The 17671-nt window shown below is 51.2% G+C and overlaps 1 protein-coding gene across 6 annotated transcripts in view; it reads left to right on the top strand.

Moving 5' to 3' along the window:
• Nucleotides 1-17671, top strand: part of TRPM4 (transient receptor potential cation channel subfamily M member 4) — a 56794-nt gene that overhangs the window by 7149 nt on the left and 31974 nt on the right. For 3 of the 6 annotated variants that reach the window (XM_055369984.2, XM_055369985.2, XM_055369987.2), the window contains exons 3-8: nt 1102-3059; nt 3222-3385; nt 3661-3844; nt 9211-9272; nt 9432-9623; nt 9863-9962. In XM_055369984.2, coding sequence (XP_055225959.1) covers nt 1102-3059; nt 3222-3385; nt 3661-3844; nt 9211-9272; nt 9432-9623; nt 9863-9962 — 2660 coding nt within the window. Of the gene's footprint in view, nt 1-1101; nt 3060-3221; nt 3386-3660; nt 3845-9210; nt 9273-9431; nt 9624-9859; nt 9963-17671 lie in introns of those variants that run through there. The other 3 variants (XM_055369986.1, XM_055369988.1, XM_055369989.2) reach the window with 3 other exon arrangements.

Here is a 17671-nt window from a genome sequence, read left to right as displayed (position 1 = left end):
AGGGTCTGACTATATTGCACAGCTGGTCTCGAACTCCTGGGTTCAGGTGATCCTCTGGCCCCAGCCTCCCAAAGTGCAAGGATTACAGGCATGAGCCATCATACCCGACCCTACATTTTCAAATGAATTTCTCATTCTCCAAACCCCTGTTACTTACTCAGGTGCCAATCACCTTTAGAAAGCAAGAGAGACTTGTGCATTTTTTTAGGTGGGGGAAAGTTTTATATGTGGACACTTTCCAAATGGAAACCTGTTCCATTTGGCACAGAGAGGAAGAAACAAGCCACACAGAAGCCAAAGACAATGAAAAGCAAACAAAGGTGTCTCCCTACTCACTAGATGGCTGTTGCCAGCTCCATTTTTTGAGCCCGAGGCCTGCTTTTCTTGTTCAAAAGAGTAGCAAAGGGTTAGGCATTCAAAAATATTCTAGCACCCGGCTGAGCCTCTCTCCTTGACAGTCGTCAGGAGAACTGAAAAAGGAATGACTTTCTCACTGCGTTATTCAAGGTTATTTTAAGCTCCGTGTGAAGTTCGTGTCGCGTTGCCTCTGGCTGGGACTGGTATGCGAGCCTCATTTCAGGAAACACTGCGTTCTTTCCCTGGCTCCTCATAGCTCCGTGGAGTAGGCTGTGCTATTATTGTCTTTTCATTAGAGGAGGAAATTTAGGCTCAGAGAGGTGAAGCCGCTCGCCCAAAGTCACACAGCCGCGTCAGCCCCTAGCATGCGGGCTCTCCCTGAGTTACCCGCTGGATGTTCTTTCTCGTGTTGAACGTCATGTGTTTGGATGGGGGCACAGCGAGGATGCCCCCGGTGGCCCTCTGCCTTTCCACTTGAGGCTCCTCAGGTGACAGTGACCTGCTTCTTCCTGCTCAGGCTTTCTGGACTCACTGGCTTCCTTCCCGTGGGGAAGGGGGACCGTCCTGGGCTCCAGTCTCTCCCCGAGGCTGTCAGAGCCAGGGCCAGGGGCAGCGTGGACTCTGCCTGCCTCTGCGGGTGTGGACTCAGTGTCGACAGCCCCCTCTACAGGAGCATGAACACGCTGACAGGATGCTGGGGTCGGGGGGCAGCCCTGGGTTCACGCTCCGCCCTCGCACCCCCAGAGGGACCTTGTGCCAGTGTGGGCGCCCCCGGACCGCCCACCCCGCAGTGGCCATGGAGGATGCCTTCGGGGCAGCCGTGGTGACCGTGTGGGACAGCGATGCACACACCACGGAGAAGCCCACCGATGCCTACGGAGAGCTGGACTTCACGGGGGCCGGCCGCAAGCACAGCAATGTGAGGCGGGCCTGTGTGGGCGGGGCCCGGGCACCAGGGGGCTGCATGCTCGGGGCTCCAGAGTGGAGCCGGGACGCCCGCGCTGAACGCTGGCCCCCTCCGCCCACCCCTGTCTTGGCTCTCTTTGTCCCCTCCGCCCCACCTATCTTCTCTCTGAGGAGGTCCCGTTCTCTTTGCGTCTCTTTGTCTCTGTCTCCCTCTGTCTCCGTGTCCCTCTCTCTCTGGGTCTCTGTCCCCCTCTCTCTCTGGGTCTCTGTCTCCCTCTCTCTCTGGGTCTCTGTCCCCCTCTCTCTCTGGGTCTCTGTCTCCCTCTCTCTCTGGGTCTCTGTCCCCCTCTCTCTGGGTCTCTGTCTCTGTCTCTCTGGGTCTCTGTCTCCCTCTCTCTCTGGGTCTCTGTCTCCCTCTCTCTCTGGGTCTCTGTCTCTGTCTCTGTCTCTCTGGGCCTCTGTCCCTGTTTCTCCGGGTCTCCGTCCCCGTCTCTCCGGGTTTCTGTTTCCCCTTTTCTCTGGGTCTCTGTCCCTGTCTCTCTGGGTCGCTGTCCCTGTCTCTCTGGGTCTCTGTCCCCGTCTCTGTGGGTCTCTGTCTCTCCGGTTCTCTGTCCCCGTCTCTCCGGGTCTCTGTCCCTGTCTCTCTGGGTCGCTGTCCCTGTCTCTCTGGGTCTCTGTCCCCGTCTCTGTGGGTCTCTGTCTCTCCGGTTCTCTGTCCCCGTCTCTCTGGGTCTCTGTCCCTGTTTCTCTGGGTCGCTGTCCCTGTCTCTCTGGGTCTCTGTCCCCGTCTCTGTGGGTCTCTGTCTCTCCGGGTCTCTGTCCCCGTCTCTCCGGGTCTCTGTTTCCCCTTTTCTCTGGGTCTCTGTCCCCATCTCTCTGGGTCTCTGTCCCTATCTCTCTGGGTCTTTGTCCCTGTTTCTCCGGGTCTCTGTCCCCATCTCTCTGGGTCTCTGTTTCCCCTTTTCTCTGGGTCTCTGTCCCCGTCTCTCTGGGTCTCTGTCCCTGTCTCTCTGGGTCTCTGTCCCCGTCTCTCTGGGTCTCTGTCCCTGTTTCTCTGGGTCTCTATCCCTGTCTCTCTGGATCTCTGTCCCTGTTTCTCCGGGTCTCTGTCCCCGTCTCTCCGGGTCTCTGTTTCCCCTTTTTTCTGGTTCTCTGTCCCCGTCTCTCTGGGTCTCTGTCCTTGTCTCTCTGGGTCTCTGTCCCTGTTTCTCTGGGTCTCTGTCCCTGTCTCTCTGGGTCTCTGTCCCTGTTTCTCCGGGTCTCTGTCCCCGTCTCTCCTGGTCTCTGTTTCCCCTTTTCTCTGGGTCTCTGTCCCCATCTCTCTGGGTCTCTGTTTCCCCTTTTCTCTGGGTCTCTGTCCTCGTCTCTTTGGGTCTCTGTTTCCCCTTTTCTCTGTGTCTCTGTCCCCGTCTCTCTGGGTCTCTGTCTTCCTCTCTCTGGGTCTGTTTCCCCCTCTCTCTGGGTCTCTGTCCCCATCTCTCTGGGTCTCTGTCCCATCTCTCTGGGTCTCTGTCCCCATCTCTCTGGGTCTCTGTCCCATCTCTCTGGGTCTCTGTCCCCATCTCTCTGGGTCTCTGTCCCCCTCCCTGTGTCCCCCGCTCCCATGTGTCCACAGTTCCTCCGGCTCTCTGACCGAACGGATCCAGCTACAGTTTATAGTCTGGTCACACGCACATGGGGCTTCCGTGCCCCGAACCTGGTGGTGTCAGTGCTGGGGGGATCGGGGGGCCCTGTCCTCCAGACCTGGCTGCAGGACCTGCTGCGTCGTGGGCTGGTGCGGGCTGCCCAGAGCACAGGTGACCGAGGGTGGGTGGGGGCTGTCTCCTGGGCCTCGGCCTGCCTGCCATCTCCCCCACGACTGTGGGTGGGCTCCCCCGCCGCCCAGTGTGTGTGTGTGTCTCTGTCTTATTCTTTGTTTCTCTCCCCCTGCCTCTGCATGTTCCTCGGCGTCTGTGTAGGAGCCTGGATTGTCACTGGGGGTCTGCACACGGGCATCGGCCGGCATGTTGGTGTGGCTGTACGGGACCATCAGACGGCCAGCACTGGGGGCACCAAGGTGGTGGCCATGGGTGTGGCCCCCTGGGGTGTGGTCCGGAATAGAGACACCCTCACCAACCCCAAGGTGTGACCCAGGGACTTGGAAAAGGGGGCTGGAGGCCTGGACTCCTGAAGCCTGAGGAAGGAGGGGCCGGGGGCCCGGACTCCTGGGTCTGACGGAGGAGAGGCTGGGGTCTGGACTCCTGGGTCTGAGGGAGGAGGGGCTGGGGTCTGGACTCCTGGGTCTGAGGGAGGAGGGGCTGGGGTCTGGACTCCTGGGTCTGAGGGAGGAGGAGGGGCTCGTGTCCGTCCTTCTGGCCCTGATGAGGAGACGCCCTGGTCTGGCCATTTTTCCCCTAGGGCTCGTTCCCTGCGAGGTACCGGTGGCGCGGCGACCCGGAGGACGGGGTCCAGTTTCCCCTGGACTACAACTACTCGGCCTTCTTCCTGGTGGACGACGGCACACACGGCTGCCTGGGGGGCGAGAACCGCTTCCGCTTGCGCCTGGAGTCCTACATCTCACAGCAGAAGACAGGCGTGGGAGGTGAGTGGTTGAACCCACGACCCACAACCCGCGACCCACAACCTGCGACCCCAGCGCTCAGGATCCCAGTAGTTTGGTCTGGTCGAGATTTGGGGAATTACCTATGGTTAAGTGTCTTTCCCTGTCATTATTCATGGTTTTAAAAACTTCTGTCTGAGAGTGAGGTAGCTCACATCAGTAATCCCAACACTTTGGGAGGCCGAGGTAGGAGGATTGCTTGAGGCCAGTAATTCAAGACCAGCCTGGGTAACAGAGCAAGACCTCGTCTCTACCAAAAAAAAAAATAATAATAATAAAGAATAAAAAATAAAAAATAAATTAGCCAGGTGTGGTGTCGTGTGCCTGTAATCCCAGCTACTTGGGAGGCTAAGGTGAGAGAACTGCTTGAACCCGGGAGGTGGAGGTTGCAGTGAGCCGAGATCAAGCCACTGCACTCCAGCCTGGGCGACAAAGCAATACTCCATCTCAAACAAACAAACAGACTTTATTTTGAAATCTCTCATACATACAGAAAAATTCACGAAGGTGGACAGCTTGATGCATTTTTTTTTTTTTTTTGAGATGGAGTTTTGCCCTGTTGTCCAGGCTGGAGTGCAGTGGCGTGATCTCGGCTCACTGCAGCCTCTGCCTCCTGGGTTCAAGCAATTCTCCTGCCTCAGCCTCCCGAGTAGCTGGGATTACAGATGCCCGCCACCACACCAGGTAATTTTTGTATTTTTAGTAGAGACGGGGTTTCACCATGTTGGCCAGGCTGGTCTTGAGCTCCTGACTTCAGGTGATCTGCCCGCCTTGGCCTCCCAAAGTGCTGGGATTACAGGCGTTAGCCACCGCACCCGGCGTACACATTTTTCATGACCATCCTTTTAGATTCAAACTTCTCCATCTTGCTTATTCTCCTAATTGCTGCATGATCTTCCTTAGTAAAGATGTACCCTCTGCTTTTTCTTTTTTGAGACCGGGCCTCTCTGTCACCCAGGCTGTGTGCAATGGCACGATCATGGCTCACTGCAGTCTCAACCTCCCCAGGCTCAGGTGATCCTCCCACCTCAGCCTCCTGAATAACTGGGACAATAGGCACATGCCACCACACTGAGCTAATTTTTGTATTCTTTGTAGAGAGGAGGTCTCCCTATGTTGCCCAGGCCAGTCTTGAACTCCTAGGCTAAAGTGGTCCATCAACCTTGGCCACCCAAAGTGCTAGGATTACAGGCATGAGCCACCGTGTTTGTCCCCATCTGTTATTTAAAAATTTCCCCAATCTAAGGCCAGGTGCGGTGGCTTACACCTGTAATCCCAGCACTTTGGGAGGCTGAGGCAGGAAGATCACCTGAGGTCAGGGGTTCGAGCCCAGCCTGGCCAACATGGTGAAACCCCATCTCTGCTAAAAATACAAACAATTAGCAGGGCATGGTGCCGCGTGTCTGTTATCCCAGCTACTCGGGAGGCTGAGGCAGGAGAATCACTTGAACCTGGGAGGCGGAGGTTGCAGTGAGCCAAGATCATGCCACTGCACTCCAGCCTGGGTGACAGAGCGAGACTTCCTCTTAAAAAAAAAATTCCCCAATCTAATCTTTCATGGGATTACAGTTTAAAAAATAAATAAATAAAAATTTCCCAGTTGATGGATATCTAAGGTTTACTAATGTTTGACACTACAAATGATGCTGAATAAAATGTCTTTTTTTTTTTTTTTTTTTGAGATAGGGTCTCACTCTGTCACCCAGGCTGGAGTGCAGTGGTGTGATCTTGGCTCACTGCAACCTCCGCCTCCTGGGCTCAAGGGATCCTTCCACCTCAGCCTGCTGAGTAGCCAGAACCACAGGTGCACATCACCACACCACGCCCAGCTAATTTTTTGTATTTTTGGTAGAAGCGTTGTTTTGCCGTGTTGCCCAGGATGGTCTCGAAGTCCTGAGCTCAAGCAATCCACCTACCTTGGCCTCCCAAAGTGCTGGGATTACAGGCGTAAGCCATCGCGCCCAGCAACAAAATGTAAAAAGCGACTTTTATATAGTGTCTATTGCTATAAAAAGTCCTATCGTTTTTATGGGGTTAGATATAGCTTTTGTCTCTTTCATAACCCCTTGGCTGCCTGTCTTAGAAAGGCTCATCCCACTCCAAGACAAATATTCTCCTAAGTCATCTTTTAATATCTCATAGTTTTATATGTAAACCTTTAATCCATCTGGAAATGATTTTTACATATTTTGAGGTCAGGAGTCTGTATTTCTGTTCATCCAAATGAGAAGCTATGTTTTCTTTATGACCATTTAATAAATAAACCATCCTTTCCTAGCTGAATAGAAATTCTTGTGGTTGTGTATTCAGATCCTTTATCTGTTGAAATCTGTTTTTTGGTTTTTTTTGGGTTTTTTTTTTTTTTTTTTTTTTTTTGCATTTCTCTACTTTTATACTCCTGGGGCCAAACTATGCTTTGATTACAGCAGTTTCAAGATGTTTTGAGGCTAAGTGTGGTGGCTCACGCCTGTAATCCAGCACTTTGGGAGGCCCAGGCGGGTGGATCACTTGAACTCAGGAATTCAAGACCAGCCTGGCAACATAGTGAAACCCCATCTCTACAAAAAAAATTTTTAAAAATTGCCAGGCATGGTGGCACAGGCCTGTGGTCCCAGCTATTGGGGAGGCTGAGGTGGGAGGATCACTTGAGTTCAGGAAGTCAAGGCTGCAGTGAGCCGAGAAGGTATCTCTGCACTCCAGCCTGGGTGACAGAGTGAGACCCTGTCTCAAACATAAAAGTAAATAAGTAAATAAATAAATAAATAAATAAAGATGTTTTAATATATGTTAGTGAAAGCTCCTTCTCACTGTCCTTTCTGAGAAATTTCTTGGCTCTTCTCTGACACTTATTTTTCCATATGAAGTTTAAAATTATTCTATTCTATTCAAAATAAGATAAACACCTCCAAACTTCCCCTCAACCCCCCTCTTTCTCCAGCCTGTATTGAATTTATGTGTTAATTTGTGACAAGTTGACTTACTGTTAGTTTTTCCATTTATTAGACCTGTCCTTAAATAAGATTTGTAAGATTCCTCATAAATATCCTGTACCTTTCTGGATGAATTAATTCCCAGGTATCTCATAATTTTCTTTCTTTTTTTCTTTTTCTTTTTTTTTTTTTTTTTTTTTCAGACAGGGTCTCTCTCTATTGCCCAAGCTGGAGTGCAGTGGTGCAATCACAGCTTACTGCAACCTCTGCCTCCTGGGCTCAAGTGATTCTCCCGCCTCAGCCTCCTGAGTATGTGGGACCACAGGCATGTGGCACAATGCCCGGCTAATTTTTTTTTTTGAGACGGAGTCTCGCTCTGTCACCAAGGCTGGAGTGCAGTGGCGCGATCTTGGCTCACTGCAACCTCCGCCTCCCGGGTTCAAGCAATTCTCCTGCCTCAGACTCCTGAGTAGCTGGGATTACAGGCACGTGCCATCACACCCGGCTAATTTTTGTATTTTTAGTAGACAGGGTTTTACCGTGTTAGCCAGGATGGTCTTGATCTCCTGACCTTGTGATCTGCCTGCTTTGGCCTCCCGAAGTGCTGGGACTACAGGTGTGAGCCACCGCGCCCGGCCTAATGTTTGTATTTTTAGTAGAGATGAGGTTTCACCTTGTTGGCTAGGCTGTTTTTGAACTTCTGACCTCAAGTGATTCGTCCGCCTCAGCCTACCAAAGTGCTAGGATTACAGACGTGAGCCACTGCACCTGGCTCCGGCTAATTTTTAAAGTTTTTTGTAGAGACAGGGTTTTGCCATGCAGCCCAGGTGGCCTCAAACTCCTGGTCTAAAGTGGTCCACCTGCCTCAGCCTCCCAAAGTGCTGGGATTACGGGCATGAGCCACTGCGCCCAGCCAGCCAATATCTTATAATTTTATCAAAACATGAACAAGATACATTACTAGGTTTGAGAAAAGTTTTTGACTTTTGTGTATTTTTCTTGTATCAATCCTCTTACCAAATTTTCTTATTGATTTTTATTTTTATTTTTGGTGGAGTTTTCCAATTTTCTGGGAATACAAGTCATGTTTTCTTCAAATAGGTACTTTTGTCCCTTCCAGCTTTACAAAAAACCAAAAACCAAAAAATCAATTTTCACTTCAGTGATTTCATTTTTTTGCATTATTAAGTTAGCTCAAAACTCCAGGATGAATACAGTGTTAGTGGTAATGTGGTCTAGTTTCTAATTTATTTATTTATTTTTTTGAGACGGAGTCCCGCTCTGTGCTCAGGCTGGAGTGCAGTGGCGTGATCTCAGCTCACTGCAACTTCTGCCTCCTAGGTTCAAGCGTTTTTCCTGCCTCAGCCTCCCAAGTAGCTGGGACTATAGGCACGAGCCACCACTCCCAGCTAATTTTTGTATTTTTGGTAGAGATGGGGTTTCACCATGTTGGCCAGGCTGGTCTTGAACTCTTGACCTCAGGTGATCCACCCGCCTCGGCCTCCCAAAGTGCTGGGATTACAGGCGTGAGCCACTGCACCTGGCCTAGTTTCTAATTTTAGTGGAAGTAGAGTTGTATAGTGCTATCTTTATGGTGCAATTGGATTTTGGTAAATATCTATATTGTGGTTAGATAGCCCTTTCTATTCCCATTTCCTTTACTTTCTATTTGAACTTTCACTCCCTCTGGCTCCTGGATGGTTAATCAATGACAGGATTGACTCATACAAGAAACACCTGCCTCATTCAGGGACTCAGGAGTCTAGGTCCTCAGCCCCCTCCTCCCTGGGGAAGTTAAGCATTACTGTCTTCAAAATCTAGCTCCCTCCTGAAGTGTCCAAAGACATGACAATTCTGGCCGGGCGCGCTGGCTCACAGCTGTAATCCCAGCACTTTGGGAGGCCAAGATGGGAGGATCTCTTGAGTCCAGGAGTTCGAGACCAGCCTGGGCAAGATGGCAAGATCCCCGTCTCTACCAAAAATTAAAAAGTTAGCTGGGCACGGTGGTGTGTGCCTGTGGTCCCAGCTACTTAGAAGGCTAAAGTAGGAGGGTCAAGATGTAGTGAGGTGTGATCATGCCCCTGCACTCCATCCTGGGCGACAGAGTGACACGCTGTTTCAGAAATTAGGCTGATGCGGTGGCTCATGCCTATAATCCCAGCACTTTGGGAGTCCAAGTTGGGAGGATTGCTTGAGGCCAGGAGTTTGAGACCACCCTGGCCAACATAGCAAGACCCCCATTTCTAAAATAAATACATAATTAAGTAAAAAAAGGAATGACAATTCCAATGAGCCTCTGAACAGAAGATTAGGACAAGGCTGATGTTTGCCCCAGGGACTCCTGGGAAATGTGGTTTTCTCCTATCTCCAGCAAAGGCTGATGGGAGGTAATCAAGCCCCCTTCTCTTCTTGCCTCAGGGACTGGAATTGACATCCCTGTCCTGCTCCTCCTGATTGATGGTGATGAGAAGATGTTGACGGTATAGGGGCCCGGATGCCCAGGTCTAAGGGGGAAGGAGGGTTGGGGGCCAGGACTCCTGGGTCCTGAGTCTTAGGGAGGGTCTGGGGGTCTGACTCTGGGTAGGGTGAATATCCTGCCTTCTCTGACGTGATGAATAAAGAATGCCTTTATTCTGTAGCGAATAGAGAACGCCACCCAGGCTCAGCTCCCCTGTCTCCTCGTGGCTGGCTCAGGGGGAGCTGCGGACTGCCTGGCGGAGACCCTGGAAGACACTCTGGCCCCAGGGAGTGGGGGAGCCAGGCAAGGCGAAGCCCGAGATCGAATCAGGCGTTTCTTTCCCAAAGGGGACCTTGAGGTCCTGCAGGCCCAGGTATGACACTGGGGGCCCAACTCTGGATCCTGAGATGGGAGGGAACTGGGGACTTGGGCTCCTGGGTCTGAGGGAGGAGGGGCTGGGGGCCTGGACTTCCAGGTTCCGGGAGTAGAGGGTGCTGGGCATATAGACTATTAGGTCTTGGAGGGGAATGGCCTCCTCCATCCCTTTGGACAGGGCCCAACAGGAGCTGGGGATGGAGCCGGGCTAGGGATGCAGAACTGGCTATTCCACAGGTGGAGAGGATTATGACCCGGAAGGAGCTCCTGACAGTCTATTCTTCTGAGGATGGGTCTGAGGAATTCGAGACCATAGTTTTGAAGGCCCTTGTGAAGGGTAAAAGTTGTACCCTCCAGTCTTCCCCCTCTCAGTTCAACCTTAGACACCTTTCCTGGCCTGGGCACTTCATCCATCCTCTCTAATCCAAGGCCCATGCCCCCTTTACCCCTCTTAATATTTTTCCCCTTTGGGGCTTTGCATGGTGCTATTTGGGCAGTTTTCCCAGATGCTTTCATTATGTTCCAGCATCTGCTTTCCTCTGTTGGATCCATCCATCCATTCTTTCATCTTTCCATCCATCCACATGTACAGATCGATCTTTCCATCTCTTTACCTATCATCCTTCCAGTCATCCCTCATTCTTTCATCCATCCATCCTTTCACCTGTCCATCCACACATCCACTGACAATTCCTGAGAATGCCATCAGCTCATTCCTCCATCCGTCTTCTCACCTGGCCATCCACACATCCACTGAAAATTCCATTCACTCATTCTTCCATCCATCCATCTTCTCACCTGTCCATCCACACATCCACTGACAATTCCTGAGAATGTCATCCGCTCATTCCTCCATCCGTCTTCTCACCTGGCCATCCACACATCCACTGACAATTCCATTCACTCATTCTTCCATCCATCCATCTTCTCACCTGGCCATCCACACATCCACTGAAAATTCCATTCACTCATTCCTCCATCCATCCATCTTCTCACCTGTCCATCCATGCATCCACTGACAATTCCTGAGAATGCCATCTGCTCATTCCTCCATCCATCCATCTTCTCACCTGTCCATCCGCACATCCACTGAAAATTCCTGAGAATTCCATCTGCTCATTCCTTCATCCGTCTTCTCACCTGTCCGTCCACACATCCACTGACAATTCCATTCACTCATTCTTCCATCCATCCATCTTCTCACCTGTCCATCCGCACATCCACTGAAAATTCCTGAGAATTGCATCCGCCCATTCCTCCATCCATCCATCTTCTCACCTGTCCATCCACACATCCACTGACAATTCCATTCACTCATTCTTCCATCCATCCATCTTCTCACCTGTCCATCCACACATCCACTGACAATTCCATTCACTCATTCTTCCATCCACCCATCTTCTCACCTGTTCATCTACACATCCACTGAAAATTCCTGAGAATTGCATCCGCCCATTCCTCCATCCATCCATCTTCTCACCTGTCCATCCACACATCCACTGACAATTCCATTCACTCATTCCTCCATCCACCCATCTTCCATCCATTTACCCATCTACCCATCCATCTTTTCATTCATCCATCCAACTGTACTTCCATCTATCCATCCACCCACCCATTCTTCCTTCCCTACGTGCTTCCAATATACGTGAAGCACTCTGGCTAGACATGAACCAAAGCACTGTCTCCCAGTGAGGAAGTCCAGATATTTCACTAGAAATGGCAGCTTGGAGGACGGAATGATGAAAACCAAGGCGGGGGAGCATAATGCATACCTGGAAGAGGCTGGGGAGGGTCTTATTTATTTATTTACTTATTGAGACAGGGTCTTGCTCTGTAGGCCAAGCTGGAGTACAGTGGTGTGATCACGGCTCACTGCAGCCTCAACCTCCCAGGCTCAAGTGATCCTCCCACCCCAGCCTTCCAAGTAGCTGGGAACACACCCACCCACCACTACACCTGGTAAATTAGAAAAAATTTTTTTTTTTTTTTTTTGTACAGACGAGGTCTTGCCCTGTTGCCCATGCTGGTCGTGAACTCCTGGCCTCAACTGATCCTCCTGCCTCAGTCTCCCAAAATGCTGGGATTACAGGCATGAGCCACCATGCCAGCCTCCTTTATTTAGTCAACAAATACAATCCTAGGCTCCAGAGACTAAAGCCAACCCATTTCCTGCTCTCAAAGACCCCAGATCCCACTAGGATTGTTTGGATACAACCTTAGGTAAAATTTAAGACAGAAGCACGGGCAAGAATCACTGTCGTTAGAAGGAAAACTTCAAGGAAAAGTTGTGTGTGTGTGTGTGTGTGTGTATTTTGAGGCAGAGTCTTGCTCTGTCACCCAGGCTGGAGTGCAGTGGTGCGAGCTTGGCTCACTGCAACCTCCGCCTCCCGGGTTCAAGCGATTCTCCTGCCTCACCCTCCTGAGTAGCTGGGATTACAGGCACGTGCCATCACACCCGGCTGATTTTTGTATTTTTAGTAGAGACGGGGTTTCACCATGTTGGTCAGGCTGGCCTCGAACTCCTGACCTCATGATCCACCCACCTCGGCCTCCCAAAGTGCTGGGATTACAGGTGTGAGCCACTGCACCTGGCCAGAGAAGTTGGCATTTAAACTGGACCTTGGCCAGGCACAGTGGCTCACACGTGTAATTTCAGCACTTTGGGAGGCTGAGGAGGGAAGATCGCTTGAGCCCAGGAGTGACCAGCCTGGGCAGCATGGTGAAATGCCACCTCTATAAAAAATACAAATAATAAGTTGGGGATGGTGGCGCACACCTGTAATCCCAGCTACTTGGGTGGCTGAGGCAGGGGAATCGCTCGAACCCAGGAGGCAGAGATTGTGCCACTGCACTCCAGCCTGGGTGATAGGGCAAGACTCTGTCTCAAAAAAAAACAAAAACCTAAATAAATAAATCAAATAAACTGGACCTTGATAAGTCAGTAGAATTTGGATTTAGTAAGCTAACGAGTGGGATAGATAAGTATTCAGGAAGATTCCCAGGGCTCTGTGTGGGGAGGGTCATTTTTGGTGTCAGAAGAACTTTTTTCTTTTTTTTTTTGAGATAAGGCCTCGCTCTGTTGTTCAGGCTGGAGTGCAGTGGTGTGATCTTGGCCCACTACAGTCTTGACCTCCTGGGCTCAAGAGATCCTCTCACCTCAGCCCCACAAGTAGCTGGGACCACAGGCATGTGCCATCATGCCTGGCTTTTTTTTGTTTGTTTGTTTTGAGACGGAGTTTCACTCTTGTTGTCCGGGCTGGAGTGCAGTAGTGCCATCTCAGCTCACTGCAACCTCCGCCTTCCGGGCTCAAGCGATTCTCCTGCCTCAGCCTCCCAAGTAGCTGGGATTACAGGCATGCGCCACCACACCTGGCTAATTTTGTAGTTTTAGTAGAGATGGGGTTTCTCCATATTGGTCAGGCTGGTCTCGAACTCCCGACCTCGGGTGATCCACCTGCCTCGGCCTCCCAAAGTGCTGGGATTACAGGCATGAGCCACTGTGCCCAGCCTTTTTTGTATTTTTAGTAGAGATGGGGTTTCACTATGTTGCCCAGGCTGGTCTCGAACTCCTGGGCTAAAGCTATCTGCCCAGCTCGGCCTCCCAACGTGCTGGGATTACAGGCGTGAGCCATTGTGCTTAGCCCAGAAGAATTTTATGGGGGAAATATACACTAAGATAAAAACTCCCCAGATACACGGTGGCAATATATACAGCATTCTGCCTCAGCTCCCCACCCATGTTTGTGGTGTGGTATATATTTTAATTTTTTCTTATTTTAATTATTTCTTTCTTTCTTTTTTCTTTTTTTTTTTTTTGAGACAGAGTCTCGCTCTGTCGCCCAGGCTGGAGTGCAGTGGCGCGATCTCGGCTTACTACAAGCTCCGCCTCCCGGGTTCATGCCATTCTCCTGCCTCAGCCTCCCGAGTAGCTGGGACTACAGGCGCCCGCCACCATGCCCGAAGAATTTTTTGTATTTTTAGTAGAGATAGAGTTTCACCGTGTTAGCCAGGATGGTCTCGATCTCCTGACCTTGTGATCCACCCGCCTCGGCCTCCCAAAGTGCTGGGGTTACAGGCGTGAGCCACGGCGCCCGGCCTCTTTTTTTTTTTTTTTAAAGAGTCTTTGTCTGTCGCCCAGGCTGGAGTGCAATGGCGCCATCTCAGCTCACTGCAGCCTCCTCCCGGGTTTAAGCGATTCTCCTGCCTCAGCCTCCTGAGTAGCTGGGATTACAGGTGCCCACAACCGCACCCGGCTAATTTTTGTATTTTTAGTACAGACAGGGTTTCGCCATGTTGGCCAGGCTGGTTTTGAACTCCTGACCTCAGGTGATCCACCCGCCTCGGCCTCCCAAAGTACTTGGATTACAGGTGTGAGCCACCGCGCCCGGCCTTAATTCATTTTTAGGTATTTTTTGAGACAGTCTCACTCTGTTGTCCAGGCTGGAGTGCAGTGGGACAATCATAGCTCACTGCAGCCTTGACCTCCTGGGCTCAAGTGATTCTCTCGCATCAGCCTCTGAGTAGCTGTGTGCCACCACACCAGGCTAATTTATTTTTAATTTTTTTGTAGGGATAGGGTCTCCCTATGTTGCCTGGGCTGGTCTTGAACTCTTGGGCTGAAGAGATCCTCCTGCCTTGACCTCCCAAAGTGCTAGGTATAGTACAGGCTGTGGTAGGGTAGAAAGAGCAAGTTACTTTTGCTTTGGAATCAGACAAAACTGAATTTAAATACCAGCTTGGGCTGGGTGCAGTGGCTCACGCCTATAATCCCAACATTTTGGGAGGCTGAGGTAGGATCACTTGAGGTCAGGAGTTCGAGATCAGCCTGGCCAACATGGCGAAACCCTGTCTCTACTAAAAATACAAAAATTAGCTGGGCGTGGTGGCGGGCGCCTGTAATCCCAACTAGTTGGGAGGCTGAGGCAGGAGAATCGCTTGAACCCAGGAGGTGGAGGTTGCCGTGAGCCAAGATCGTGCCACTGCACTCCAGCCTGGGCGACAGAGCGAGACTCTGTCTCAAAAACAAACAATCAAAAAGAAACAAACCAGCTTGGCCCTTTCTTGCTGTGTGGTCTTGAGAAAGCAGCTTCCCCTCTCTGAGCCCCAGTTTCTCTCTGTGGAAAGTGGAGATAATATCTTACAGGAGTGTTATAAGCCTCCAAGGCAAGGTATGAGTTGTGCCCGGTCCCGGTGGGGGCCCAATAAGAGGGATCTCCTCTTAATATGATTCCATTTCCTCTGGGGGTACATCCTTCAATATAAGGTAACTCTCAGTGGGCAAATCTGATTCACTCTGCGGAAGTTAACTCAGCAGCCTCCTGGGAGAAAATACGGCAGCTCTGCAAGATGTGGTTTGAGGGGTGGTGGTGTAAGCCCAGCAGGAGTGGAAGTGATCACAGTCCGCTGGGGGAACTGGAGATAGCTGATAGGCTTGGGGATAGCAGAGTTGAATGGATGGAATTTCAGCAAGAAAGAAGGGCAAGGTCATGAATGCGTCTTTTTTTTTTTTTTTTTTTTTTTTGAGACAGTGTCTCGCTCTGTCGCCCAGGTTGGAGTGCAGTGGTGTGATCTCGGCTCACTGCAACCCCCGGGTTCAAGCGATTCTCCTGCCTCAGCCTCCCGAGAAGCTGGGACTACAGGCACCTGCCACCATGCCTGGCTAATGTTTGTATTTTTAGTAGAGATGGGGTTTCACCATGTTGGCCAGGATGGTCTCAACCTTCTGACCTCGTGATCTGCCTGCCTCGGCCTCCCAAAGTGCTGGGATTACAGGTGTGAGCCACCGCCCCTGGCCCATGAATCCTTCTTAAGAGTCTAGCATAGGCAGGCCCAGTGCTGGGCAGTTGGTGTACTCTTTTGCCCTTCATCTCCCTTCCCTGCCTGCAAGGATTATCACCCCATTTTGCAGATGAAGAGACTGAGGCTCAGAGAGAGGAGAAATGGCTTGCCCAAGGTCATCCAGCTAGTAGCAGGGGTCAGGCTTTTCATGTGAGTCTGTATAATTCTCAAGCCCATTGCAAGGGGCATGTTTGGAGAGAGGTCAGAGGCTCGCAGGGTTGGTATGTATCATTGGCATGAAGGGAGTGTTGGAGACAAGGCCAGTGAGGCAGGTAGGGCCAAACCACCCAGGACCTCAAATGCCAGGCAGAGGGGCTAAGGCTGTCCTTGAGAGGCAGCAGAGGACCAGGGTCAGTTATGTGGATAAAAAAAGACTCTCTGGCCAAGCGTGAAGGCTCATGCCTATTATCACAGCACCTTGGAAGACTAAGGAAGGAGGTTCGCTTGAGCCCAGGAGTTTGAGACCAGCCTGGGCAGCATAGTGAGACCCCATGTCTATAAAAAATTAGCTGGGTATGGTACTGTGTGCCTGTAGTCCCAGCTACTCGGGAGGCTGAGGCAGGAGGATCGCTTGAGCCTGGGAGGTCTCAAAGCTGAAGTGAGCTGTGATGGCACCACTGCACTCCAGCCTGGGTGACAGATGACGACCCTGTCTCAAAAAACAAAAACAGACTCTCTGGGAGTGGGTGGGGGCAGAGTGGAGAGGAGAGAAGAGACTGCAGTGATGGTGTTTGGGGGTGCCGAAGCTTGAGCTATAGCTGGGGCCAGGAGGACGGTCGGGGAGGCTCAGCAGAGAGTCAGGAGGCTGGACGTGGGACATGAAGCTCGGGGGCTGATGGCCTGTGAGATGGGAGGAGCAGGAAGGGACAAGGACAGTACCTGTGGGTCTGCCTTATTGACTGGGTGGACAGAGGGGCCATTCCTGAGATGAGGACGTAGGGAAGATGGGTTTGAGGGCTAGATGCTGAGTTGAGTATGGAACACGGTGAGTATGAAGGGACAAGGTGGGGCCAGGGTCGAGTGCCCAGGTGACAAATGGTGCCAGATTAAGGTGGAATATAAAGCAAGGTATTATTATTATTATTATTATTTTTTTTATTTTTTTTATTTTTTTTGAGATGGAGTCTTGCTCTGTCGTCCAGGCTGGAGTGCAGTGGCGCGATCTTGGCTCACTACAAGCTCCACCTCCCAGGTTCATGCCATCCTCCTGCCTCAGCCTCCTGAGTAGCTGGGACTACAGGCGCCTGCCACCACACCCGGCTAATTTTTTGTATATTTAGTAGAGATGGGGTTTCACTGTGTTAACCAGGGTGGTCTCGATGTCTTGACCTGATGATCCACCCATCTCGGCCTCCCAAAGTGCTGGGATTACAGGTGTGAGCCACTGTGCCCAGCCCATTATTATTATTTTTGCAACAGAGTTTCGCTCTGTTGCCCAGGCTGGAGTGCAATGGCGTGATCTTGGCTCACTGCAACCTCCATCTCCCGGGTTCAAGCGATTTTCCTGCCTCAGCCTCCCAAGTAGCTGGGATTACAGGCATGAGCCACCACGCCCAGCTAATTTTGTATTTTTAGCAGAGACGAGGTTTCTCCATGTTGGTCAGGCTGGTCTCGAACTCCTGACCTCGGGTGATTCGCCCACCTCGGCCTCCCAAAGTGTTGGGATTACAGGCGTGAGCCACCGCGCCCAGCCTATTATTATTATTTGAGACGGAGTCTCCCTTCCTCACCCAGGCTGGAATGCAGTGACGCGATCTTGGCTCACTGCAACCTCCACCTCCCGGGTTCAAGCGATTCTCCTGCTCAGCCTCCCAAGTAGCTGGGACTACAGACGCACGCCACCATGCCCAGCTAATTTTTTGTATTTTAGTAGAGATGGGGTATCACTGTGTTACCCAGGCTGGTCTCGTACTCCTGAGCTCAGGCCATCTGCCCGCCTTGGCCTCCCAAAGTGCTGGGATTACAGGCGTGAGCCACGGTGCCCAGCCTATAAAGCAAGATATTATAAACAATTTTGTTTCCTTCTTTTGAAACTGTGGGGAAAGTAGGAGAGCTTCATAGAATCGTAGAAAATCGTGGAAAAGTCCGCTCTGAATGGACGTCTGGGTTTTGAAAGAGCACAGAAAGCCATGAGGTCCTAGACGTTACTGCCTTTCTGGGCCTCTGTTTCCTCAAGCACAGCCTTGGAGCTTACACTGGCCAAGC

This window comes from Gorilla gorilla, chromosome 20 (genome assembly GCF_029281585.2).
Source record: "Gorilla gorilla gorilla isolate KB3781 chromosome 20, NHGRI_mGorGor1-v2.1_pri, whole genome shotgun sequence".
NCBI lineage: Eukaryota > Metazoa > Chordata > Mammalia > Primates > Hominidae > Gorilla > Gorilla gorilla.
This window is presented reverse-complemented; position numbering and strand designations above follow the sequence as displayed.